At 35.9% G+C, this 27,269-nt stretch overlaps 1 protein-coding gene across 2 annotated transcripts in view; it reads right to left on the bottom strand.

Annotated features, from left to right (window-relative positions):
• The window catches only part of UBXN2A (UBX domain protein 2A), a 74,762-nt gene that overhangs the window by 45,742 nt on the left and 1,751 nt on the right, over positions 1–27,269 (bottom strand). For both annotated transcript variants that reach the window (XM_037812962.1, XM_037812961.1), the window contains exons 2-3: positions 15,364–15,418; positions 10,349–10,487 (exon numbers count right to left, since the gene is read on the bottom strand). In XM_037812962.1, coding sequence (XP_037668890.1) covers positions 10,349–10,487; positions 15,364–15,404 — 180 coding nt within the window. In that variant the 5' untranslated portion in view covers positions 15,405–15,418. The remainder of the gene's footprint in view (positions 1–10,348; positions 10,488–15,363; positions 15,419–27,269) is intronic.

Below are 27,269 nucleotides of genomic sequence, written 5' to 3'. Positions count from 1 at the left end.
AATGTTTCTATATGCTAGAAATGAACAAACTGAAGAGACACTCAAGAAAAAGATACCATTTTCAATAGCAACTAAAAAAATCAATTACCTAGGAATAAACTTAACCAAAGATGTAAAAGACCTATACAAAGAAAACTACATAACTCTACTAAAAGAAATAGAAGGGGACCTTAAAAGATGGAAAAATATTCCATGTTCATGGATAGGAAGGCTAAATGTCATTAAGATGTCAATTCTACCCAAACTCATCTACAGATTCAATGCAATCCCAATCAAAATTCCAACAACCTACTTTGCAGACTTGGAAAAGCTAGTTATCAAATTTATTTGGAAAGGGAAGATGCCTCGAATTGCTAAAGACACTCTAAAAAAGAAAAACGAAGTGGGAGGACTTACACTCCCTGACTTTGAAGCTTATTATAAAGCCGCAGTTGCCAAAACAGCATGGTACTGGCATAAAGACAGACATATAGATCAATGGAATCGAATTGAGAATTCAGAGATAGACCCTCAGATCTATGCCCGACTGATCTTTGATAAGGCCCCCAAAGTCACTGAACTGAGTCATAATGGTCTTTTCAACAAATGGGGCTGGGAGAGTTGGATATCCATATCCAAAAGAATGAAAGAGGACCTCTACCTCATCCCCTACATAAAAATTAACTCAAAATGGACCAAAGATCTCAATATAAAAGAAAGTACCATAAAAGTCCTAGAAGATAATGTAGGAAAACATCTTCAAGACCTTGTATTAGGCGGCCACTGCCTAGACTTTACACAAGCAACAAAAGAAAATATAGATAAATGGGAACTCCTCAAGCTTAGAAGTTTCTGCACCTCAAAGGAATTTCTCAAAAAGGTAAAGAGGCAGCCAACTCAATGGGAAAAATTTTTGGAAACCATGTATCTGACAAAAGACTGATATCTTGCATATATAAAGAAATCCTACAACTCAATGACAATAGTACAGACAGCCCAATTATAAATTACAAAATGGGCAAAAGATATGAAAAGACAGTTCTCTGAAGAGGAAATACAAATGGCCAAGAAACACATGAAAAAATGTTCAGCTTCACTAGCTATTAGAGAGATGCAAATTAAGACCACAATGAGATACCATCTAAGACCGATTAGAATGGCTGCCATTAAACAAACAGGAAACTACAAATGCTGGAGGGGATGTGGAGAAATTGGAACTCTTATTCATTGTTGGTGGGACTGTATAATGGTTCAGCCACTCTGGAAGTCAGTCTGGCAGTTCCTTAGAAAACTAGATATAGAGTTACCATTCGATCCAGCAATTGTACTTCTCGGTATATACCCGGAAGGTCGGAAAGCAGGGACACGAACAGATATCTGCACGCCAATGTTCATAGCAGCATTATTCACAATTGCCAAGAGATGGAAACAACCCAAATGTCCTTCAACAGATGAGTGGATAAATAAAATGTGGTATATACACACGATGGAATACTACGCGGCAGTAAGAAGGAACGATCTCGTGAAACATATGACAACATGGATGAACCTTGAAGACATAATGCTGAGCGAAATAAGCCAGGCACAAAAAGAGTAATATTATATGCTACCACTAATGTGAACTTTGAAAAATGTAAAACAAATGGTTTATAATGTAGAATGTAGGGGAACTAGCAATAGAGAGCAATTAAGGAAGGGGGAACAATAATCCAAGAACAGATAAGCTATTTAACGTTCTGGGGATGCCCAGGAATGACTATGGTCTGTTAATTTCTGATGGATATAGTAGGAGCAAGTTCACAGAAATGTTGCTATATTATGTAACTTTCTTGGGGTAAAGGAGGAACATGTTGGAAGTTAAGCAGTTATCTTAGGTTAGTTGTCTTTTTCTTACTCCCTTGTTATGGTCTCTTTGAAATGTTCTTTTATTGTATGTTTGTTTTCTTTTTAACTTTTTTTTCATACAGTTGATTTAACAAAGAAGGGAAAGTTAAAAAAAAAAAAAAGAAAAACAAGGAAAAGAAGATGTAGTGCCCCTTGAGGAGCCTGTGGAGAATGCAGGGTTATTCACCTACCCCACCTCGATGGTTGCTAACATGACCACAGACATAGGGGACTGGTGGTTTGATGGGTTGAGCCCTCTACCATAGGTTTTACCCTTGGGAAGACAGTTGCTGCAAAGGAGAGGCTAGGCCTCCCTATGGTTATGCCTAAGAGCCTCCTCCCAAATGCCTCTTTGTTGCTCAGATGTGGCCCTCTCTCTCTGGCTAAGCCAACTTGAAAGGTGAAATCACTGCCCTCCCCCCTACGTGGGATCAGACACCCAGGGGAGTGAATCTCCCTGGCAACGTGGAATATGACTCCCGGGGAGGAATGTAGACCCGGCATCGTGGGACGGAGAACATCTTCTTGACCAAAAGGGGGATGTGAAAGGAAATGAAATAAGCTTCAGTGGCAGAGAGATTCCAAAAGGAGCCGAGAGGTCACTCTGGTGGGTACTCTTACGCACACTTTAGACAACCCTTTTTAGGTTCTAAAGAATTGGGGTAGCTGGTGGTGGATACCTGAAACTATTAAACTACAACCCAGAACCCATGAATCTCGAAGACAGTTGTATAAAAATGTAGCTTATGAGGGGTGACAATGGAATTGGGAAAGCCATAAGGACCACACTCCACTTTGTCTAGTTTATGGATGGATGAGTAGAAAAATAGGGGAAGGAAACAAACAGACAAAGGTACCCAGTGTTCTTTTTTACTTCAATTGCTGTTTTTTACTCTAATTATTATTCTTGTTATTTTTGTGTGTGTGCTAATGAAGGTGTCAGGGATTGATTTAGGTGATGAATGTACAACTATGTAATGGTACTGTGAACAATCGAAAGTACGATTTGTTTTGTATGACTGCGTGGTATGTGAATATATCTCAATAAAATGAAGATAAAAAATAAATAAAGGCGATTGTATAACTGTATTGTTTATATGGTGTGACCGTGTGAATGTGAAAACCTTACGGTTCACAATCCCTTTACCCAATGTATGAACAATAAGTAGAAAAATGGGGACAACAAGTAAAAGAATAATATGGAAGGGAGGGGTATGGGATGTTTGAGGTGTTCTTTTTACCGTTATTTTTATTCTCATTTCTATTTTTTGGAGTAACAAAAATGTTCAAAAATTGATTGTGGTGTTGAATGCACAACTATATGGTGATACTATGAACAACTGTTTTATACTTTGGATGATTGTATGGTATGTGAACTTATTTCAATAAAATTACATACAAAAGGATATCAAGATCCTTTCTTGATATGATAGGATCATGTCATTTGTAAATTGAAATGTTCTAGCCAGAGCAATCAGGCAAGTAAAAGAAATAAAGGCATCAAAATTGGAAAGGAAGATGTAAAACCTTCTCAATTTACAAATGAAAAGATCTACCAGAAAACTACTAGATGTAATAAATGAATTCAGCACAAGTGGTGGGTTATAAGATTAACACAAAAATCAGTGGTGTTTCTATACAGCAGAAATGAATAATCTAAAAAGGAAATCAAGAAAAATTACATTTACAACAGCAATCAAAAGAATTAAATATCTAGGAGTACATTTAACCAAGGATGTATAGGAATTGTACACAGACAACTACAAAGCATTGATGAAAGAAATTAAAGACAATCTAATTAAATGGAAAGGTATTCCGTGTTCATGACTTGGAAGAGTAAATATTGTACAGATGTCAATACTACCCAAAGCAATATACAGATTCAATGCAATCCCAACCAAAATTCCAACAGCCTTCGTCAAAGAAATGCAAAGACAATCATAAAATTCATATGGAAGAGCAATGGGACCCACAAAGCCAAAACCACCTTGAAAAGGAGGAACAGCTGGAGGACTCTCAATTCCTGATTTCAAAACTTATTACTAAGCTACAGTAATAATTTTTTTTAAAAAAGTATGGTACTGGGACAAAGACAGATGTAGACTAATGGAATAGAGTAAAGTGTTCAGAAATAAACTCTCACATCTATGGCCAATTCACTTTTTAAAAGGGTGCCAAGTCCACCCAACTGGGAAAAGAGTGGCCTCTTTAACAAAAGGTGCTGGGAAAACTCGATTCCAAACACGAATAATGAAAGTGAAGTGGACCCCTAGGTCATACCACATACAAAAATTAAATATAAGAACTAAAATTATAAAACTCCTAGAAGAAAAGAAAGAGGATTATCTTTAGGCCCTTGCATTAGGCAATAGATTCTTAGACTTTATACCAAAAGGAAAAGCAACAAAAGAAAACAATAGATAAATTGAACTTCAAAATTAAAAATTTATGTGCATCAAATGATGTTATCAAGAAAGTGAAAAGATAGCCTAAAGAATGTGAGAAAACATTTGGAAACCTTCTATCTGATAATGGTTTAATATCCAGAATATATAAAGAGACCCTACAACTCAACAACAAAAGGACAAAGAATCTAATTTAAAAATGGGCAATGATTTGAATAGACATTTCTCCAGAGAAGATATACAAATAGCCAATAAACAGAAGAAAAGATACTCAATATCATTAGCCATTAGGGTTGTCAAAACCACAATGAGATACCACTTCACCCCCATTTGAATGGGTATTACAAAAATGGGAAATAAGCAGTGCTGACAAAGACGCAAATAAACAGGAACACTCACGCATTGTTGGTGAGAATGTAAAATGGTGCAGTCACTGTTGAAACAGACTGGCAATTCCTCAGAAAGCTAAACACAGAATTACCCTATGAACCGGCAATCCCACTTCTAGATATAAACCTGAAAGAACTGAAAGCAAGGACTCAGTCCTGTATCTCTACACCAATGTTTATAGCAGTATTATTCACAAAGGCCAAAAGGTGGAGGCAATCCAAGTGTCTATCAAGAGATGAATGGATAAGGAAATGTAGTATATCCATAATTTGGGGATATTACTCAGCCACAGAAAGGAATGAAGTTCTGAAAATATGCTACAAGACAGATGAATCTTGAAAACATCAAATTGAGTGAAATAAGTCTATCACAAAAGGACAAATGTTCTATGATATCACTTATGTGAAGTAACTAGAATATACAAATACATATATAGAGATAACAAAGTACCAGGGGTAGGGGTGGGAAAAGTTACTATTTAATGTGTACAGACATTTCTTTACAGGGTGATGGAAAAATTTTGGTAATTGTGGTAGTTTGGAGGCTGTATGTACCCTAGAAAGAATCATGTTCTTTTAATCCATTCCCTTGGTTGCAGACCTATTTATAGATAGGAACTTTTGATTTCAGTTGATGCCGGCCCAGGGTAGGTCTTAATCCTGTTTACTGGAGTCCTTTTAAAGAGGATAAAAGAGATGAAATATAGAAATACACAGAGAAGTTTACAGAAAAACCCAGATGGAGAAGTCAGAAGCTGAAGCAACAAAACCCGGGAGAGAAGAACCAGCAAACATCGCCACGTGCTTTGCTATCTGACAGAAGAGCCCAAGCTCGCTGGTAACTGGTCTTCAAAGAAGGTATCATCCTATTGATGTGTTAATTTGTACATTTTTCATGGCTTTAGAATTGTAAACTTACAAGCTAATAAATCCCCATTGCTAAAAGCCAGTCTATTTCTGGTATATTGCATTTCATCACCTTTAGCAAACCAAAAGAGCAATGATGGTGATGGTTGGACACACTGTGCATGTAATTAATACCATTTAACTGTGTACTAGAAATGGATAAAATGATGTATTTATGTTTTATCTATCTCATCACAATCAAAATTTTAAAGAACTATAATAAACCTATTATTCCGGTTTGCTAAAGCTGCTGGAATGCAAAATACTAGAAATGGACTGGCTTTTACAACAGGTGTTTATTAGTTCACCAATTTACAGTTCTAAGGTCATGAAAATGTCCCAATTAGGGCATCAATGGGACGATACCTTCCTTCTCTGAAGAAAGGCCAATGGCATCTGGGGTTCCGCTGTCACATGGGAAGACACATGACCGGAATCTGCTGGGCCTCTCCTGCGGTTAGTGTCTGGTTTCCGTTGCTTTCTCCAAAATGCCTCTGGGCTTCTGTTTTAGCTTCTCTCTCAGCTCCTGTGTGTCAGTCCTTATTTTTTCCCAGGGCATTTCTCTCTAAGCATCTGGGGGTCCTTTCTTAGCGTCTCTGGGCAAACTCTGGATTTCATCTCTTGGGTTCTCTTTTGGTTCTAGTTTCATCAGCTGTCTCCAAAATCTCTCTGAGCAGTTTCTCTCTAAGCATCTCTGGTTCTGTGTTGGCTCTGAGCTCTTTCTTCCTGAACTCTTTTAGGTATTCTAATAAATTAATTAAGACCCACCTTGAATGGGTGGGGTCACATCTCCATGGAAACAACCTAATTAAAAGGTCCCACCCACAATAGGTCTGCCCCCACAAGAGTGGATTAAAAGAACACAGTCTTCTATGGGGTACATAAAAGATATGAACCAGCACACCCATTAAGTGCTACTATAAATCACTTATTTTTATGAAAAAATTATGAGTTTTCTTGTTTAAAAAGTGAGAAAAGTAGCACTGTTTGATACCTTTTGCAAATATCTTTAATATCTAACTTTAAAAAGTTAGCTGGATTCTCATATCTGCTTCTATTTTGAATCTGTTGCAATGTGTTGGTTTCATTGAAGCATATTACGAAAATCTAGCCCCACAGAGATATGTAGTTCAAATAATAAGCATTTAAATAGCCTTTTCGGATAACTGTGGATATTCTTTGATTCTATGCCAAAAATTCAACAAATGGTAGTTTCTCAAGAGTCATTTAAGAATCTGAATGTGGACAGTTTTGGAGCCCAATGTGGGGCACAACGTCCGAATGACATGCTCAGTGGATTCCTGGACCCCCAAGGTAAGACATTCCCAAGTCTCAACTCTACGGCTGGCCAATAGAGAGACTTTTCTCTGCGAGTTGGACAAAAGACTTTCTTGCCCTGGGCATCAAGGACTCCAGTTTGCTGTACCCCCTGACACCATTACCAGCCTAGAGATCAAGTCTGGATCTGCACCTGAAAGGACCAGCATCCCCAGGTTCAAGTAAATCCTAAATGGGTTAGGCCTTATCTAGTGTTACTTGTTACTCATTCTTTTCTCAAGTTGCAGGGAATAAAGCCCTGGAATTCACCACACCAGAGTCAAGCTGCAACTGTTCCAGGGTGGAGACACACCTCCTACTAGATGAAAAACCACGGTGACAGTATATCCTCCTAATAATTCAAAACATCAGCATACTTGTGAATCTCTGGATGGCCTAAAATATTTGTTTAAAAAGCTTTCTAGTCAAATTAGTTATGATGTTCTTTGGTATCCTTTTTTCTATAACCTTAATGTGCCCTTTAATAGCAACTTGCCAAAGTTATCTCTCTTTGCGAAGGGTCTATTCATATTCTGCTTCTATAAACCAGTCTTAACTGCTGGATTTGTATCCAGCAGCCTATCTATAGTGTTTCTAGATTGCCACAGTGGATATCCCTTTTTAAGGGACAGATGAAATAGTTCTCAAGTCATTAATAATTAAGATGCAAAAAAATACAGTGTGTTAAGCACCAAAAATATCACCAGAAATGATCTTGTTACAGGCTAGTAAATTTAACCCAGCCAGAACATTGTGTTGTTTCCTCTGTCACCATTACTAGTGAAATGGTGCTATGTTACTCCTATCAGTTAATTTTAAAAAGGGAGAAACATTACTGAAAGAATACAAATTGAACATATTCAATTCTAGAATAAAATGGTTTAGCTTACCCACAATATAAGGGACTGAGCCAAGAGGCTGCACTTTGGTAGGAACAAAAAATTGTTTCTTGCTACACATCACTTCCTTGATAGACAAAATAGGACACTTACTCTCTGGAAACTATAAACAAACCACTGCTTTATTAGCTAATAATTGGTATAAAACCAACAGGAATCTAAGACCTAAAATATATTAAATCACCTCTAACGGAACCCAATAAATCTAATAATCACGTAGCTACATTTGTCCCATCTATAGAGTTAAAAAATGTAACTGCCAATATTATATACATTAAATAATAACTATCATAGTATAACTCTCATTAAATGCAAAAATAGCTTTAATATACAAAGTAGTATTACAGAATAAAATAACCTTAAATATCCTCACTGCTTCATGAGGAACCTGTGCTGTAGTCAAATAAAATACTGTACCTACATTCCTGATAAATCTGATAACATCTCTTCTCACTTAGAACACCTAAATAATCAAGTTCTAGCTATGAGTACACCAGTCAATAATTCTAATTTCTCTAATTTATTCAGTTGGCTACCTTCAGAAATAGGGTCACGGTTACAGATTCTTCAAACTGTGCTTGTAATCTTCTTAATAGCTATATCTATTCTTGTTCTAGTTAAATGCCTTTTGACTCTATGTACTCAAATTATATTTAACTCAAACATGTTCCAAACCCTTTTCATCTTCCAGAACTCTGGCTAAAAATGATCCGCTCTGCCCTGAAGGAAATAAACAATCTCTACAAGTTATGAGTCAGAAATTCCACCAGATGACCCCTTGATTACTTCACTCCAATTTCAGCCTGAAGTAGCCAGAACGAACAACAGCCTAATTTCCAAGATTGGAAATGAATATTGTTTCAAGGGGGACATTCTAACAGTGACTTTTTTTAAAATTCAATTTTATTGAGATATATTCACATACTACATACCATGCAGTAATACAAAGCATACAGTCAATTGTTCACAGTACTATTATATAGTTGTGCATTCAAAAATTAATTTTGGTGACGGTCTAACAGTGACTTTTTAAATATAATCTTAAAACTATAAACAAGCAGGAAATTGTAAAGTAGCCTTAAAATGAAACCTTCAAAGCTGGAAACAGGCTATAATGGAAGCTCTTATTCTCATAAAGGAGCAATATGTAAATGTAAAGTCTGAAGCAGTATGTGAATGAAAAGTCTGCACCCAGATTTGAATAAGCATTCATTTATGGTCCCTAGACCTCCCAGGTATGAATCAAGCCTTTGCATCGATCTCCCTATACACCTGGAGGCACCTTTTCCAGATGTTACCTAGTTCCTGAAGAAAACAGGAAATATCTACATTACTGAAGTTTTTCAAACCTGTTACATGTTAACTAAAAAGATTAGCTCTCTTTGTCTCTAATGGGTTTAGCCAATTAAAGAATCACTTTGGGGAGATTACTCCCAAACCTCCCAGATACAGATAAGCCTTTTGTCTATCACTCTTGTTGCATACTAATTAAATAATTATCTCTGTCTCTGAACCTGCATAAAAACCAACTGAAGAAATACTTCAGGGAGGCTGATTTGGGCAAGCTCCCCCCCCCCCCCCGCCCCACTGTCTCCCACAAGTGTAAATAAACCCTCTTTTTCATCTTAAAAAAAAAAAAGAATCAGAATGTGAAATCTGAAACCATATCAATGAACTTGTAATGCTCCATTACATTAAAATTCTTCTGTATATCTGACTGGTCCTTTCACCTATGAGTGATTTAATAACATCATGGATTGGTCATCTGGACATTTGGTTCTCCTGAGTTATGCAAATCTTCCAAATGTTAATACATTTCATTATGCGATATCTTAAAAATTATATTCATTACTTTCACAACTGACCTCATCAGAAAGTTCTTAAGATTGGGGAAGCTGTCAAGCTCATGGTGGCAGTTTTCTAAAATCCTTATTTTTGCTAAATAAGGATGATAAAATTGAATTTTATCATTGGCAATAAAAATGTAAGTTGTTTTCTTTGAAGTGGCAGGCTCATTTTGTTAATTTTTGAGAAAGTGCCCATGAAGACCTAAGTCTGTATAACCATAGGTTGTGTTTAAAGCATTCTTTCACATAAAAACAAAGTGCCATGAAAAAAGTAGGTAGTTCAGTTTGCATCTCAAAAATCACACTTTTCCTTACAATAACCATTGAATTTCTATATGCTGTATAAGAGCTTTATGCGTATTTATTTTGTCACACAGAAAATTAATAAGATATATATTCAAAGGTTCAGATTTAATAAAAATAATAAATTTTCCTGTTTCATCAAGGACATTCTTAGTTGAAACTAGTTTTTTTTTTTTTAAACCACTCCAACTGTGAGGCAGCAAAGAATACAAAAACTACTAGTAAGGTTTGGTGTCACTACCTTGATTCCTGCTAACACACCAGTCATTTTACCTATCTTTGCTTTTGCAACATCCAGAGAAAATCAACAAATTGAAAAGGGAAAGTAACATTTGTAACAATTGTTTTGACTTCATGGACCCTCTAAACGGAACATACTTTGAGAATCACTAAAACAGAAAAATGTAATGGACATTTACCTGTTTCTTTTCTTCAGTGGGTGACAAGCATTTGGCACCAGTCTTCTGTGCTTCCTCAAAAAGGCTGTCAACAAAATATTCACAATCTGTTTGCTGGTTGTCACTAAGAGGTTGGTTGTCAGAACCTGTTTCATAAACCCTACACACACACACACACACACACACACACACATGGAAAAGAAAAAAAAAGAAAAGAAAAAGTATCATTTACTAGTAATTCTCTCAAAAATTTTCAATATTTAGGGATCCTGAACCAAGATACTAGCTCCATGTCTGTAGTTCAGGTTCTCTTCTAGGTAGGGGAGTCATTGACCTTTCTGGAGCAATGCTTCTCAAACATAGCACTTTGACATTTGGGGCCGGATAATTATTTATCATGAGGAGCTGTCCTCTGCATTGTAAGATGTTTAGTAGTATCCCTGACCTCTACCCAGTTTTTGCTAGCAGCATACACTACCATCCCCAGCTACAAAAACCAAGAATTTCTCTAGACATTACTAAATGTCCCCTGTGGGGCAAAATCCCCCTGGGTTAAGAATACTGGTGCAGCTTTCTAAAAAATAGTGTTCTTTTTATGAAAGCGCTCAAAATGACTTTAAAATGAGTTACCATGTACTTTCTAGAAACAGTGAAAACACTTGAAACTAAAAGTGATAATGCACCTAGGAACAATCATACTTTTGTTCCTTTTCACAATAAGAATGAGAATTCCCACTGAAGATTTTATTTGCAGTAGTTTATTAGTTTTTATTTTTATATATACTTTTTAGCATTCAAGAAATATTACATAAGACTTCTTTTGAGAAAAAATATAGTTTCTGGCTGATCTTTTCTGAAGATTCATTTAGAAAAGTTGTTAAAGTTCTGAATTATAATTCCTCAGACTCTATAAATAACAATAAAAATAATAATAACTTTTATAGCTCTTACACTGTGCCAGGAACTGTAAGGTAGAGACTTGTATTATTTCCATTTTACTGATGAGGAAAATGAGCCATGGAGAATTTAAGTTGCCCAAGGTAGAAAAGGGATTCAAACCCTGCTAAATGTGTCTCGCACACTGGTGCTCCTGACCACAATATGCTATGGAGCCTCTGTTAAAAAAAGCTAAAATTTACTGAGTACTTAATATTAATATATGTTAGAAACTTTTCTAAGTACTTTCTATGAGCTAACTGCTCAGTCCTCACAAGGACCCTAAAAGGTAGGCATTATTTTTATCTTCATTTAATATATTTTTCAAAAAGCTTAAGAAATTTGTTCAAGGTCACAAAATGATGAGGCAGAACTGATAACTGAACTCAGAATAGCAATGCCTGTGCTCTTAATCATCATTTTAGATTCTCTCTCAAAATAGCCGTAACTATATTGTTATTAAAATGCTGATGCAAAGGATAATGCTTTAACTTAGGTACACACTCCCCTAGGCAATTCTCTCCATATGTACTCTTAAGACACTTCATATGATCGCAAGGTATTCACACTATATCTTCTTCTGACTCAATCACATGATACCTCTTTTACAAAAATATCACACTGTAAGATAATTTCTTACAATACTAATGATTTCCCTCTCTCTTTAATCAGTATAGCTGGGTAGCAGTAGAGTAGAGTGTCTAAAAGCCCAGGCTTTGGTATATGCATCTAGGTGCCTTCAGAGTCACTCTGACTTTGGGTAACAAACTTAACCCTTCTGTGATTTGGTTTCCTCTTTTGTGTGGATACTTCCACCTACCTCACATGGTTGTTGTGAAGATTAAATTAAAATATAGATAAGCCCCATACATGGTGTCTGGTACATGGTAAGTTCTCAAGTGTTAGATACTAGTATCATTATAACCATTTTATGCTTTATGGTGTTTGTTTCTTCTGTTCAGAAAGCAGGTGGTGTTTAATTACTAAGTACACTACCAATAAAGCTGAGCATCCACAATTTCAGGAAATGAACTAATCTGAAAAGCTGAGTTGCCAGAGTAGCTAAGTTTTATTCCTTTATGTTATCTATTTGGTATGTAAATTCTATTATATTTTATTATTGTTAATTCAAGTCATTCAAATATTTAATGAGTATCTGCTATATGCTAGGAGAAATCAAACAAAACAAAAAAAGAAATAGTTTATGAGAGGTTTAGAGTACAGTGTAAACAGACATACAATAACAAACAGTTACAAAAGAAAATGATAAGTACAATAAAAGAAACAAAATACAATTCAAGAAAAAAATGATGTAATCTACTTGGGGATTTGAATCCACTAAGCAGGTGGTAGTGCATTTCAGTTATGAAAAATGCATAAGAATCTCTAGATGGACAGGAGAAAAATGGTAGGAAAGGTATTCCAAGACAAACAGGAAAGGAGTGGGAAAGTATGCAAAATATAATTTAACATTCCCTTGATAATTCAGAGATCCTCTTTAACTTTTATTATATTAAGCTGTCATACTACAAAATCCCAGGGGCATGTTGAGGTATGAGGACCTGCTGAATACAAAGTCTATACATAAAACTTTATTATTTCACCTGCTTTTACTAGTCTCCATCTTTTCCCTTACTTGTCACTAACATTTTAGATGCAAATATCAATATTCCTGCTCATATTTTGGAAACCAGATTACCAAAATTGTTATGACTAAGTAAATAGTCTTAAGGTCCCAGGAGCTCTTCCAATAAATGAAAGTACACAAAGCTTAGGTTTGGAACTTTGAAACATTTATCTTGGCTACAGTGTAGTCTCTTTTGCTCACTTTCTGATTTTTACTGTTCTCTGAATAAATAAGGTTATTAGCTAGTTAACGTCCAAACAGGTAAAGGATTTGGACCTGTACATGCTTTGGTAGTACATATGGTAAACATGGGACTTCACCATTTTATGGTCGTCTTTTTTCCCTTCACTCTTAAAAACAAATTATTGTGGTAACATATATATAGCATAAAATTTGCTATTTTAACCATTTTTAAATGTACAATCTACATTCATAATCTTTGAACAATGAAATATTTAGGGGATCAGTCTTCTTTTACTTTTTACTGGACCTCTTTGTTTCTAACAAAATTCATTTTCATTACAAAAAAAATTACCAACTCTATTACCAATATTTTTCTGTAGACACCTTACTAAATATTTAAGTAATGGTACATATACAACCTGGATTAACATTAAAACATTATGTTAAAGAAGCCAAATATAAAAGGTCACTCATTGTATGATTCCATTTACAGGAAATGTCCAGAACAGACAAATCCACAGAGACAGAGGGTAGATTAGTGCTCACCAGCAGCTAGAGGGAGAGAGGTGTGGGAGTGACTGCTAATGGGAACGGAGTATCTCTTTGGGATGATGAAAATGCTCTGGAATTAGATAATGGTGATGGGCGCATAACTCCGAATATACTAAACACCACTGAATTGAACACTTTAATGGGTGAATTGGATGGTTTTTGAATTATATCTCAAAAATCTGTAATAAGAAAAAAATTAGTGTTCTGTTCTTAGTTAATTCTATTCTTTAAATCAGTATTTAATTTATCTCTGAGCAGAAAAGAGTTACCACAGCAGCCTGACTACTTAGCATTGAAAGGACTGCTTACAAAACTGGCCTTTGAATGACATCTGGGAATTTGAATTTCGGGACGGTTCCCACCAGTGTAACTGATGAGAATGGCTCAGTGTGCCTAACAATAGTTTATACTGAACACCTGCTATCCTTCTGAGAGTCTGGAATTTTTATATGTGCTAGGCAAAGGGTTTCTGAATGAGGAGCCCCCAGTAAAAACCCTGGGCACTGGGGTCTCTCCCTGGCAGACAACATTTCATTTCACATGTGTCGTGACGAGGTGCTAGGAGAATAAGGGTGTCCTGTGGGACTCCGCTGGGACAAGACTCTTGGAAGCATGTACCTGGTTTCTTCCAGACTTCTCCCTATGAGCCTTTTCCCTTTGCTGATTTTGCTTTGTATCCTTTAGCTATAATAAATCACAGCTGTGCATACAATTATGAGCTCAGTCCTGTAAGTCCTCTTAGTGAATCACTGAACCTGGAAGTGGCCTTTGGAACCCCTGATGCAAACTCACAATCCATTATATAGTTAGCATCAGATATTTTATTAAGTATATATAAAACAAAAAATACCCTAGTGAAAAAATAACATTTGTAAGCATTTACAAATGCATTTTCACATACGTTACTCTCAATAACTGCATAAGGTTGGTATTATCATTATGCTCATTTAAAATACACAAAAATGGAGGCTGGCGATTAGAAAGGGTTAGAAAATGGCACAAAGGAGACTCAAACTTCACCTCATGATTCCACATTCCATTTCTTTCCTCTATACTACTCTGCATACATGACAAAACTGTAAAGGGAAAACAATGTGAAGTATATAGCTGTTTTTCTACTTAAATGGACCATGAATGAAAGAAATTTACCTCAGTAAGCATTTAAACAAAGAGCATATTATAGAAATAGATATTTCTCCTCAGATAAGTGAGAATAAAATATCCTATATTGATAAGAACCACAGACTCTGTATCTATTTACTGTGTGCACTCTGTGCTAATACTAGGCCAAGTGGTTTATACCTATAATTCATACAGGTATCTTTCAGGTAGGTATTTATACCTCCATCATACAGATGAAATATTATGGGACAAAGAGTTTACTTAAGGAGCCCAAAAGTCAGAGAGGTAGTAAAAGCCATTATATTTCCACTATGCACAAAAGACCAAGAAAATTAAGTTACTTGAATTTCACACTTATATAACAAAAATAACAAGTGAAAAGACAGAAACTTAAGACAATTTTATTAATAGCAAAGACTTAGTAATCTCACTAAAATATGCTCAATGTAGCTGGGGTAAAAAAATACTTTAAAATATACTACTATCAGGCATTTACTGAGGTAACTGTGCATAATGAAAGTTTATTTTACTACCTCAGTGATCTACAATACAAATAGAGAAAGGTAACAATGAAGGCATTAATAACAAAAAAATTGACCCACTTTAATTAACTTACCATTCTTCATTTATACTTTCAAGATTGTCTACTTCTTTCATTCTCTTTTGCTTTACTGTAAAATTAAAAAAAAAGAACCAAAGTCTTCAATATAGTACTTTAAATAAGCTCATTATATGTATGTATCAGTATTCTCTAACATATAAATTATTAATTATATAGCCCTAAAGAAGCACTAAAAGTCTTAAGAACAAGTGACCCAAACTCAAAGATGCCATTTTCATTTCCAAGTAAACCAATAATAAAAGTTAAATTTTGAAATCCAATAATTTTCTGGCAAAAGAAAGATTTCTTAAAAATTACAATGAATTTACTTTAAAAATCATAATGTATACTTTGGTATACAAACAAAACTGAATGACATTCAACTCAACCTCCAATAAATAAAAATAGCAAATCAAAATAAACTCCATTCTCACAATTCTTTGGAAAAGCAAACTAACAAGATGTATCTACAAATCAGAAAAATTCATATATTTTGACCCAGATTTTCCACATTCCTAGGCATTTAAAAGAACAAAGTAAGCTACGTCCACCAAATGTTCTTCACAGGTATTATTTATTAGGAAAAATGGAAAGTAAGCAAAGTCCCAGTCATGGTATAGCTATTTGATGGAATAATAAATATGAACCTCTTAAAAAGAATCATGCCTTTTTATTATTTGTAATGTCATCAACATGGTGATGCAGGCATTCCCTGGAAAAGTCTCCCCTCAGAAACAGATAATAAAAGGACAAATTTCACTGGCCTGGAACTCTGGAATATGACAGAGACTGGAGAAGGAATCCACCAACGCTGAATCAAAGAAAAAGAAAAGGAATCACCAAGATCACACAGAAGATATTCTTCCAAGATCTGCCCTCACTTGGTCCCCCCACAACTTGGGAGTTGCAAAGAGGTAGCATGTCCCGGGTCACTTCAGCTGTGGATGCAGACTATAGAGCCGCTCACAGGAGCAAGCTGGAAACCTGATATATATCTAGGCACAGGGACCTAAGTCGACAGAGACCCAGGGCAAACACAAGGGACTGAGGAGAACCACATATAAAAGTGCTCTTTAAGGGGGGGAAAAAAGGAGACCATGGCAGATCTGTTGGCAAGAGGTGTGTGCACTTAATGCAGTTTCTGTTAGCTGGACTACCAAAAGGAAAAACAGACTTTTCTGGATTGACCCACCTTTCTGGATTGACCCCATCTCAGTCCCTTGGGCAGGATACTCTCATGGGGAAGAAACTGGAGGCAGAAAAGCCTCACAGGAAAAAAACAGGGGGTGGGGTAGGGGAGGGGAAGAACTGAACTTCTATAAAACAGGACGGATCCCAGAACTAAAAAGTCTAAGGAAAAGGGGGTACTATATGAGGGAGAGAAGTTAAACAAATCACAGGACTGGGGAGGAAGTTCCGCACAAAAACAATCAAGAGAGATCAAGATTCCTGGAGAAGAAACAGAGGAAAAGAAGCCTTCTGGAGGTGAAACAATTGCACAGAAAGTGCAATCATAAAAATTGTAATAAAAGAATCAGATGAAAAAGAGTTGAGAAAATCTGATCAGTTAAACCCAGGCTATTCTAAAGGTCCAGATTAAGTTGGACCAAGCACAAAGAAGAGCTTTAACACAAACCCAATCAGCAATAAAACCCTAGACAAGAGAGAGAAACTGAGCTTCACAATTACCTCATCAAAATAATCAGCTGCCTAGACATTAGCAAAAAATTACAAGCCACAACAAAAAACAGGAAGATATGGTTCAGTCAAGGAAACAAAACTTAAGAAAAAACACATAATTTGGAACAACTTATCAAAGAAGTTCAAACAAATCTCCTAACCAATTCAAGGAGATGAAGGAAAATATGCATAAAGAGATACAGGATAGTAAGAAGACAATGTGTAGGCATAAAGAAGAATGTGAAAGTATAAAAAGAAACATAAATTATGAGTGTTAATGAAGACTAAAAATACACTAGAGGCATACAACAACAGATTTGAACAAGCAGAAGAAAGAATCAATGAACTAGAAGATAGAGCAATCAAAATCATACAGTCAGAAGAACAGATAGAGAAAAGAATAGAAGAAAATGTGCAGTTTCTTAGGGATTTGAGTGACAGCATGTAGCATACAAACATATGCACAATGGGTGTCCCAGAAGAAGAGAAGGGAAAAGGTACAGAAAAAATATTTGAGGAAATAATGGCCAAAAATTTCTCAGCTTTTATGAAAGACATAAATATATACGGCTAAGAAGTACAACATACTCCAAAGAAAATATATTCTAATAGACCTACACCAAGACACATACTATTCAGAATGTCAAATGCCAAAGATAAAGAATTCTGAAAGCAGCAACAGAAAAGTGACTCATCACATATAAGGGATCCTCAATAAGACTAAGTTCTAATTTTTCATTAGAAACCAGGGAGGTAAGAAGACAAAGGTATGATAAATTTAAAGTACTGAAAGACAAAAACTGCCAGCCAAAAATTCTTTATCAAGAAAAACTGTCCTTCAAAAATGAGGGAGAGTTTAAAATATTCACAGATAAAGAGAAATTGACAGTTTGTCAACAAAAGGCCTGCCTTACAAGGATAACTAAAGGGAGTTCTGCAGGTTAAAAAGAAAAGAGAGGAAAGAGTGACTAGAGTAGTGTGAAGACAGAGAATATGTACACAATTGAAGCTAAATTGATATCTCTTCAAATTACTAGGTTGTAGATGTAGGTTGTGCAATATAAACTCCAGGGTAATCACAAGGAAAGCATTTAAAAAAATACACAGAAAACAGAAATTGGAAACGGATCTGTCAAATACGTCACAAAAGATAACCTATACAGAAAAGTAGGTTGCAGTTTAGGAAAAGAGAGACGAAATACACACACACACACACACACACACACACACGTGTGTGTGTGTGTGTGTATGAGACATATAAAAACCAAACTTCAGATGGTTTCTATGTTGTGTGAATATATCTCAAGAAAATTGTATTAAAATAAAAAATAAGTAAAAAACAATGAAAAAAATCCAAAGAACAAAGTGGCTGAATTAAGTACTGCCATCACAGTAATAACATGGAATGTTAATGCATTAAACTCCCCAATCAGAAGACACGGATTTGCAGAAGGATAAAAAGTAAGATTCAACTAAATATGCTGTTTACAAGAGATTCACCTTAGAACCAAAGACACAAATAAGTTGAAAATGAAAGGCTGGAAAAAGATATTCCATGTAAACAGTAACCAAAAAAAGAGGTTGGGGTAGCTACACTAGTATCAGAGAAAACAGACTTTAAGTCAAAAGCTGTTATGAGAGACAAAGAAGGACACTATATATTAATAAAAGGGGCAATCTATCAAGAAGAAACAAAAATCATAAATATTTATGTACCTAACCAGGGTGCACCAAATACATGAGGGAAACACTGGTAAAACTGAAGGGAGAAATAGTCATTGCTTGAAGCTGTTTGTGTACCAGAAAGGATCATCTGCTTAATGCTAACCCATTCTTGTGGATGTGGACCCACTGTTAGTAGGATCTTAATTCGAGATGTGACCCACCTCATTCAAGGGGGTCTTGATCCTTTCACTGGAGTCCTTTATAAGAGGATAAATGAGAGAGAGAAGACACAGAAAAAAACCAGAGAAGCTCAGAGAGAAAAGCCAGAGAGGCTGAGAGAGGACACAGGAAAAAAAACAGAGAAACTAAAGAAAACAGAGAGGAAGCCACTGAAGCCAGAAGCAACAAAACCCGGGAGAAAAGGGAGAGACCAGCAGACATCGCCATGTGACAGAGGAGCTGAAGTCTTCGGGGAGAAAGCACTGTCTGCTGAGGCCTTGATTTGGACATTTTCATGGCTTCAGTACTGTAAACTTGTAAGTTTATAAATCCCACTGCAAAAGCCAACCCATTTCTTGTATATTGTGTTTTGTTTCAGCTATAGCGAACTAAAACAAATAGACACCTCTACAATAGTTGGAGACTTAAATACACCACTCTCATCAAGAGATAGATCATCTGGTCAGAAGAACAATAAGGAAACAGAGAGCTTAAATAATATGATAACTGAACTAGACCTAACAGATACATACGGAACAAAACAAAATATATACATTCTCCTCAAGTGCACATTTATCATTCTCCAGGATAGACCACATATTAGGTCACAAAAAATGTCTCAATAAATTTAAAAAGACTGAAATTATACATAGCATCTTCTTTGAGCATAATGGAATGAAGCTGGAAAACAATAGTAGGTAGAGAACTGGAAAACCCACTGTGCTGGTTTGGACGTATTATGTCCCCCAAAACGCCATGTTCTTTGATGCAATCTTGTGGGGGCAGATGCATTAGTGTTGATTACGTTGGAATCCTTTGATTGTTTCCATGGAGATATGACTCAATCAACTGTGGGTGAGACTTTTGATTGGATAATTTCCATGGAGATGTTACCCCACCCATTCAGGGTGGGTCTGAATTAAACCACTGGAGCCATATAAAACAGCTGACAAACAGAAGGAACTCAGAGCTTCAGCTGAGGGACACACTTTGAAGCCGGCCTTCAAAAGTACTTTTGCTATAACAGAGTTTGCTCCAGAGAAACTAAGAGAATACCCCCAGACGCCTAGAGAGAATCATTCTCAGAGAAAGCCATATTGAAACACAACCTGGGAGCCAAGGAAGAAGACACCAGCCATATGCCTTCCCAGACAACAGAGGTGTTCCAGACGCCATTGGCCATTCTTCTGTGAAGGTACCCTATTGTTGATGCCTCACCTTGGACACTTTATGGCCTTAAGACTGTAACTTTGTAACCAAATAAACCCCCTTTATAAAAGCCAATCTTTTTCTGGTATTTTGCATTCTGGCAGCATTAGCAAACTAGAACACCCACAAATATAAGGAAGTTAAATAACATGCTCTCAAACAATCAGTGGGTCAAATAAGAAAATACAAGTAACACACTCTCAATCAGTCAGTCAAAGAAGAAAATGCAAGGGAAATCAGTAAATATCTTGAGATGAATGAAAACGAGAACACAACCTATCAAAACTTAGGGGATGCAGTGAAGAGAGTCCTGAGGGGACAATTTATGGCCCTAAAGGCTTACATTAAAAAAAGAAGACAGACCTAAAATCAAAGATCTAATTGCACACCAGGAGGAAGTTAAAAAAAAAAAAAGAACAGCAAACTAATCCCAAAGCAAGCAGAAGGAAAGAAACAACAAAGATTAAAGCAGAAAAAAGTGAAATTGATAATAAAAAACCAATAGAGAGAACAGAACAAAAAGTTCTCTGAAAAGGTCAATAAAATTGACAAACCCTTAGCAAGACTGACAAAGAACAAAGAGAGAGAAGACATAGATTAAAAAAAAAAAAAAAAACAAAACCAGAAATGAGAGGGGGGACATTACTACTGCCCTCAAAGAAACAAAACATATCATAAGAAGATACTATGAATAACCGGATGCCAACAAATTAGACAACCTAAATAAAATGGACAAGTTCCTAGAAACAGAAGAACAATCTACACTAACTCGAGAACAAACAGAAGACCTCAACAGACCAATTACAAGTAAAAAGATTGAATCAGTCATCAAAAACCTCTCAACAAAGAAAAGCCAAAGACAAGAAGGCTTCACAGGTGAATTCCAGAAATCATTCCAAGAAGAATTAATACTAACTGTGCTCAAACTCATTCCAAAAACAAAACAAAACAAAACAAAAAAACTGAAGAGGAGAGAACACTACTTAACTCACTCTATGAGGCCAACATTGACCTAATGCCAAAGCAAGATAAAGCTGTAAGAAAAGAAAATTACAGGATGGATAGTATGGTGTACGAATATATCTGAATAAAATTGCATTAAAAAAGGAGAAAATTACAGACCAATTTCCCTTATGAATATAGATGCAAAATCCTCAACAAAATACTTGCAAAGTGAATTCAACAGCAGATTGAAAGAATTACACACCATGATCAAGTGGGTTCAATCCCAGATAAGCAAGGGTAGTTCTACCTAAGAAAAATCAATTGATGTGATACACATTAACAAAATGAAGGGAAAAACACATGATGATCTCCATTCATGCAGAAAAGGCATTTGACAAAATCCAGGATCTTTCCTAAATAAACACACTTTGAAAGATGGGAATAGAAGGAAACTTCCTCAACATGATAAAGGACATAGATGAAAAACCCACAGCTAACACTGTACTTACTCAGTGGTGAAAGAGGGAAAGCTTTCCCTCTAAGATCTGGAACAAGTCAAGGATGCCCACTGTCATCACTGTTATTCAACACTGTACTAGAAGTTGTAGCCAGAGCAGTTGGCAAGAAAAATAAATAAAAGGCATCCAAATTGAAAAGGACGAGTAAAATTTTCACTATTTGCCAATGACATGATCCTATATATAGAAAGTCCCCCCAAAATCTAAAACAAAGTTACTAGAGCCTATAAATGAATTCAAAAAAGTGGTGGATTACCAGATCAACATGCAAAAATTGGTGGTGTTTCTATACACTATTAATGAGTAATCTGAGGAGGAAATCAAGAAAAAAATTCCATTTGCCATAGTAACTAAAAGAACTGAACATCTAGGAATAAATTTAACCAAGGATGTAAAGGACTTGTACACATAAAACTACAAAACAATGTAAAAGAAATCGAAGACTAAATAAATGGAGGGACATTTTGTGTTCATGGACTGAAAGACTAAATTTCAAGATGTCAATTCTACCCAAATTGATTTACAGATTCAATGTAATCCCAATCTGTATCTTTTAATTGAGGAGTTCATCTGTTCACATTCAAAGTTATTATTGTAAAGGCAGTACTTGACCAAACCATGTTATACTTTGGTTTTTATTTGTCACATCTATTTTCCTCCCCCTCCCTTTTTATCCTTTAAGGTGCCTTTACTACTGCTCTTCAATTCTGTGCCCTTCTCCAGACCTCTTTCCTGTCTTTTTTTTTTTTTCCAGCCAACAAAACTCCCTTTAGTATTTCTTGCAGAGGAGGTCTCTTCTTAAATTCTCTCAGCACTTGTTTGTGAGTGAATACTTCAAATGCTCCTGCACTTTTGAAGGACAGCTTTGCTGGATAAAAAGTTCTTGCCTGACAGTTTTTCTTTCATAATCTTAAATGTCATACCACTGCCTTCACGCCTCCATGGTGGCCACTGAACATCTTGAAAGTCATAATTTTGACACAGTTGTGAAATTTTAGTTTTGATTTCACTAATTAAACTGTTCAAAACATTCATATACTGACTGAATTTCCCACTACTGTGTACAAGGCACTGGCTTAGAACTAAGGATAAAGGATAAATATGACAGACATAATTCCTATTGTGATGGAGTTTACAGACTAACAAGGAAAAAATATACCGAATTAGTAATTCTGGCACAGAATTATGAAGACAAAATTAATTCTAACATGGACATGAAGTCACCATTTTTTTAGGTATTTGCCAGATTAGTAATATGCAAATGAATCATGTAAAATTTAGTTTGTCAATGAGTGGACTTCTACAAATGTATCATAGTCATATATATGAAAGAATCTAAGTGCTGTACTGTATGGTAGAATTTAAAAGATCCATTTGATAGGTATCTTAGTAATCAACAGGAAGTTGGGCATCAGAATGGGCAGATGAACAGAACTTCTTTCACTTTGCTTTAGTCTACTTCCAATTAGTATCACCAACATTCCACATTTGTATGGTATGTCACAGTTTACTGAACACCTTCCCAAATATTATCACATTTTCTCCCATCAACTTTAGTGATAAAATCAGTCAGGCAACAGAGTAGATTGAACGTTATGGAACACAGCCACTAAAAGGAGGATACACTGAAACCAGGTTTAGATCTCCTCAAAATTGAATACTTTTCCATGTCAAAGGACTTTATTAGGCAAGTAAAAATGGGAAACAATATTTGGAAACCACATTTCAAATAAGGGTTTAATATCCAGAATATACAAAGAAATCCTACAACCCAACAATAAAAAGACAAACAACCCATTTAAAAAATGGGCAAAAGACATGGATAGACACTTTTCCAAAGACATACAAATGGCTCAAAAGCATATGAAAAGATGCTCAACTTCACTTGCTATTAGGGAAATACAAATCAAAACCACAATGATACCATCTCATACCTACTAGAATGGTCATTAAAAAAAACAAACAACAAAACAAAAGAAAAACAGAAAACTACAAGTGCTGGAGAGAATGTGGAGAAATAGATACACTTAATCACTGTTGGTGGGAATGCAGAATGGTGCAGCTGTTCTGAAACGTAGTTTGGTGGTTCCTAAGGAAGCTAAGTATAGAACTGCAATATGATCCAGCAATCCCAATACTAGGAATATACTCGGAAGAATTGAAAGCAGCATTGCGAACAGATATTTACACACTGATGTTTATAGTGGCATTACTCATAGTGGCCAATAGACGGAAACAGCCCAAATGTCCTTCAACTGACAAGTGTTTAAACAAACTGTGGTATATACATATCATGGAACATTATGCAGCTGTCAGATGGAATAAAGTCATGATGCATGCAACAATGTGGTTAAATCTGGAGGACATTATGTTGTGCAAAATAAGCCAGAAACAAAAGGGCAAATACTATACGGCCTCACTTTTATGAATGAACCATAATGAGCAAACTCTGAGAGTTACATTTGAGAACACAGATTATTAGAAGATAGAAAGAGGGTGGGGATTGGGCATTTGATGCTTAAGGAGTACAGAATGTATAACAAGGTTGATTGTAAAGGTTCAAAAATGGATAGCACAATACTGTGTGATGGTAGCACAATGCTTTAAGTATAATGAACAAGGCTGAGTGTGAATATGGTTGAAAGAGGAAGGCTAGGGGCATGTATGTCACCAGAAGGCAAGCTAGAGGATAAAAACCGGGACTGTATAACTTAGTGAAACCTAGAGTGAGCAAAGATGGTGGTTACCTGTACAAATGTAAGAAAGTTTTTACATGAACAAGAACAAATGTATGTATTACAAGGTGCTAAAAATGGGATGGAATATGGACAAATACAATTAATGCAAATTAGGATCTATAGTTATCAGTAACATTGTAATATTCTTTCATTAATTGTAAGAAAGACCCTATGCCAAAGCTAAATGTCAGTAAGAGGGGGATATAAGGGAGGGGTAAGGGATTGCTTTTTCTCTTCTTCTTTCTTCTCAGAAGAAATGGAAATGTTCTCAAATAGATTGTGATGGTAAATGCATAAACTATGTGATTATACCAGGATGGATTGTATGGTTTATGAATAAAACCGTTTAAAAACAAACAAACAGAAAACTACAGTGCTGAAGAAGATGCGGAGAAAGAGGAATGCCTATTCACCGTTGGTGGGGAAGCAGAATTGTGCAGCCCCTCCGGAATTCAGTGTGGAGATTCCACAGGAAACTAAGTATAGGGTTGCGATATGATCCCACAATCCGGTCACTAGGTATACACTTGGAAGAACTGAAAGCAGGGACACGAATAGACATTTGCACACTGATGTTTATGGAGGCATTATTCCTGATTGCCAATGGATGGAGGAAGCCGAAAGGTCCAAGGACTTATGAGCAGAAGGGCAAACTGTGGTGTATACATAGGATGGAATATAGAGGAGCTGCAGAAAGGAATGAAGTTGTGAGGCATGCAGCAAGGTAAAGGAACCTTGAGGACATTATGTTGAGTAAAATAAGCCAGAAACAAAAGGACAAATATTGTATGGTCTCACTAATATGAACTAACTATAATGAGCAAATAGGCAGAGATTGGGTAATCAATGATTAAGGAGCACAGAATTTTCAATAAGGTTAATTGTAAAGGTTTGGAAATGAATAGCACAATACTGTGTGAAGGTAATACAATACTGTAAGTGTAATTAACAAAGCAGAGTGTGAGTATGGTTGAAAGAGGAAAGCTCGAGTAGTTTATGTCACCAGAGGAAAGCTTGAGGATAAAAACTGGGACTGTGTAACTTACCGAAACCCAGAGTGGTCAATGATGGTGCTTAATGATATAAATACAAGAGAGTTCTTACATGAATTAAAACAAATGCAGGTCACTGTTACAAGGTATTAAATAATAGGGTGTTATCTGGGAAAACATAAAATTAATGTAAACTAAGGTCTATAGTTAACAGTAACATTGTAATATTTTTTCATTAATTGTAACAAAGGCAGTATACCAAAGCTAAATGTCAATGATAGGGAGATACAAGCGGTATGGGATTTTTTCCTTCAAAAGAAATGAGAATGTTCTCATATTGACTGTAATGGTGAATGCATAAATATATGATTATACCAAGAGCCATTGATTACACATTTAGGATGGACTGTATGGTGTATAAATAAAACTGTTTAAAAAATAAATAAGTTAATTAAGCCCCCCCCAAAAAAAAACAAAAAACCCACATAGATTTAGAATAAGAAATGTAGTCAAATAAGAATTTTAGTAGAAAAAATTTGTATTTTACTTATTTTATAAACATATACTCTAGGCCACTTTTTTTTAGGGTATAGATTTGTATTAAGATATTAATACATAACTGGGCATACTGAAGTTTCTCCTTAAGGATAGGGTTATTTATGGCATTAATCATTAGGAAAAAAGAATCTTACGGATCACATTTTTACAAGGGCCCCCTTTTACTCAGATCTCCTATGGAAAGGGATCACGCCTACAAGCTTCCAGGAGCAACCTAACTATAGTAGCATCAGAAGCAAACATTTAAAAAATAACAGTTTATTTGTATATTTTGTAAATTCTGTTCACTAAAAATACCAAGGGACAGAAAATGAAATCTTTGGAAAGGTTCAGCTTATCTTAGCTTAGTAATGAAAATACAATATTTGTCCTTTAGGAAAAAGTGTTAACGAGGGACTTATTTACTTCGAAGGACAAAAGTGGCAGTGACAACAGTAAGTTAAATAAGAAAATCCTAAGAGAAAGATGAAATTTAGGCAGAAATTGTCAAGGTCACCTTTTGACAGTAAGAAATCTATTTCCAGGGTCTATTTCCATACTGAAAATGTCATTTACTTTATATAACCCATCTCAGAAACATTCTCCTTTAGAAAACCTTCCATGATTCCTCCAGAACATGTGAAAACAGAATTACTACACTCCCTTGGGAAGCTGAGTTACGTAGTTTTATTATTAACACTATCTTCACGGACACCACTCTGGTCCCAACTACCATCACCTGTAGTTGGTCTCTCTGTATCCATTCTTGCCCCCATCGAAATCTGACTGCAGACTCCAACTGCTCTTACAGTAAGATTCAAATCCTTTGGGTCATGTTACATGGGGTTCACTGTACTCTTTTTTTTCATTACATTGTACTCTTGAAAATGTCCACTTAAATATTAAAAAAAAAAAAAAAAAAAAGAAGGCCCCAATTCCTTTATTATCTGGCCCTAATCTACTTTACCAAAACACCCTCTTGCTTTCTACTGCCAAGAAAGTCTGCACGGGACCATGTGAAACAGGCAAGGAGGACCTTATTCAAAGTTATACCCAATAGAGAAGAGAGAGACCAAAAGGCTACCGTGATAGAGAGCAACTAGAAAACTATCACAATAGCAGTGAGAGAGATGGCACTCAACTTCACTGAAGCAGGGGGCGGGAGAGTTTTTAAGGACAGGGATGCACTAATGAAAAAGTAATGGAGGGACAGATCAAGCAATGGGGAATATTTAGGCCAGGTGGAATGCTTCTACCTGATTAAGGACCCAGGTGAGGGGGGGTCAAGGGCCTCGAGTCAGGAGGAAGACTGTCAAAAGTTTAGACAAGCAAGGAGAAGCTACAGGATCACAGGGTTCAGGTAAAATTCAAAAGTGTCACTACAATCCAACTGCTTTGAACTTGAAGTTTCCTAAAAT

Source organism: Choloepus didactylus, chromosome 20 (genome assembly GCF_015220235.1).
Source record: "Choloepus didactylus isolate mChoDid1 chromosome 20, mChoDid1.pri, whole genome shotgun sequence".
Taxonomy (NCBI): domain Eukaryota; kingdom Metazoa; phylum Chordata; class Mammalia; order Pilosa; family Megalonychidae; genus Choloepus; species Choloepus didactylus.
The sequence above is the reverse complement of the archived record's forward strand: the minus strand, read 5'-3'. Positions and strand labels throughout refer to the sequence as shown.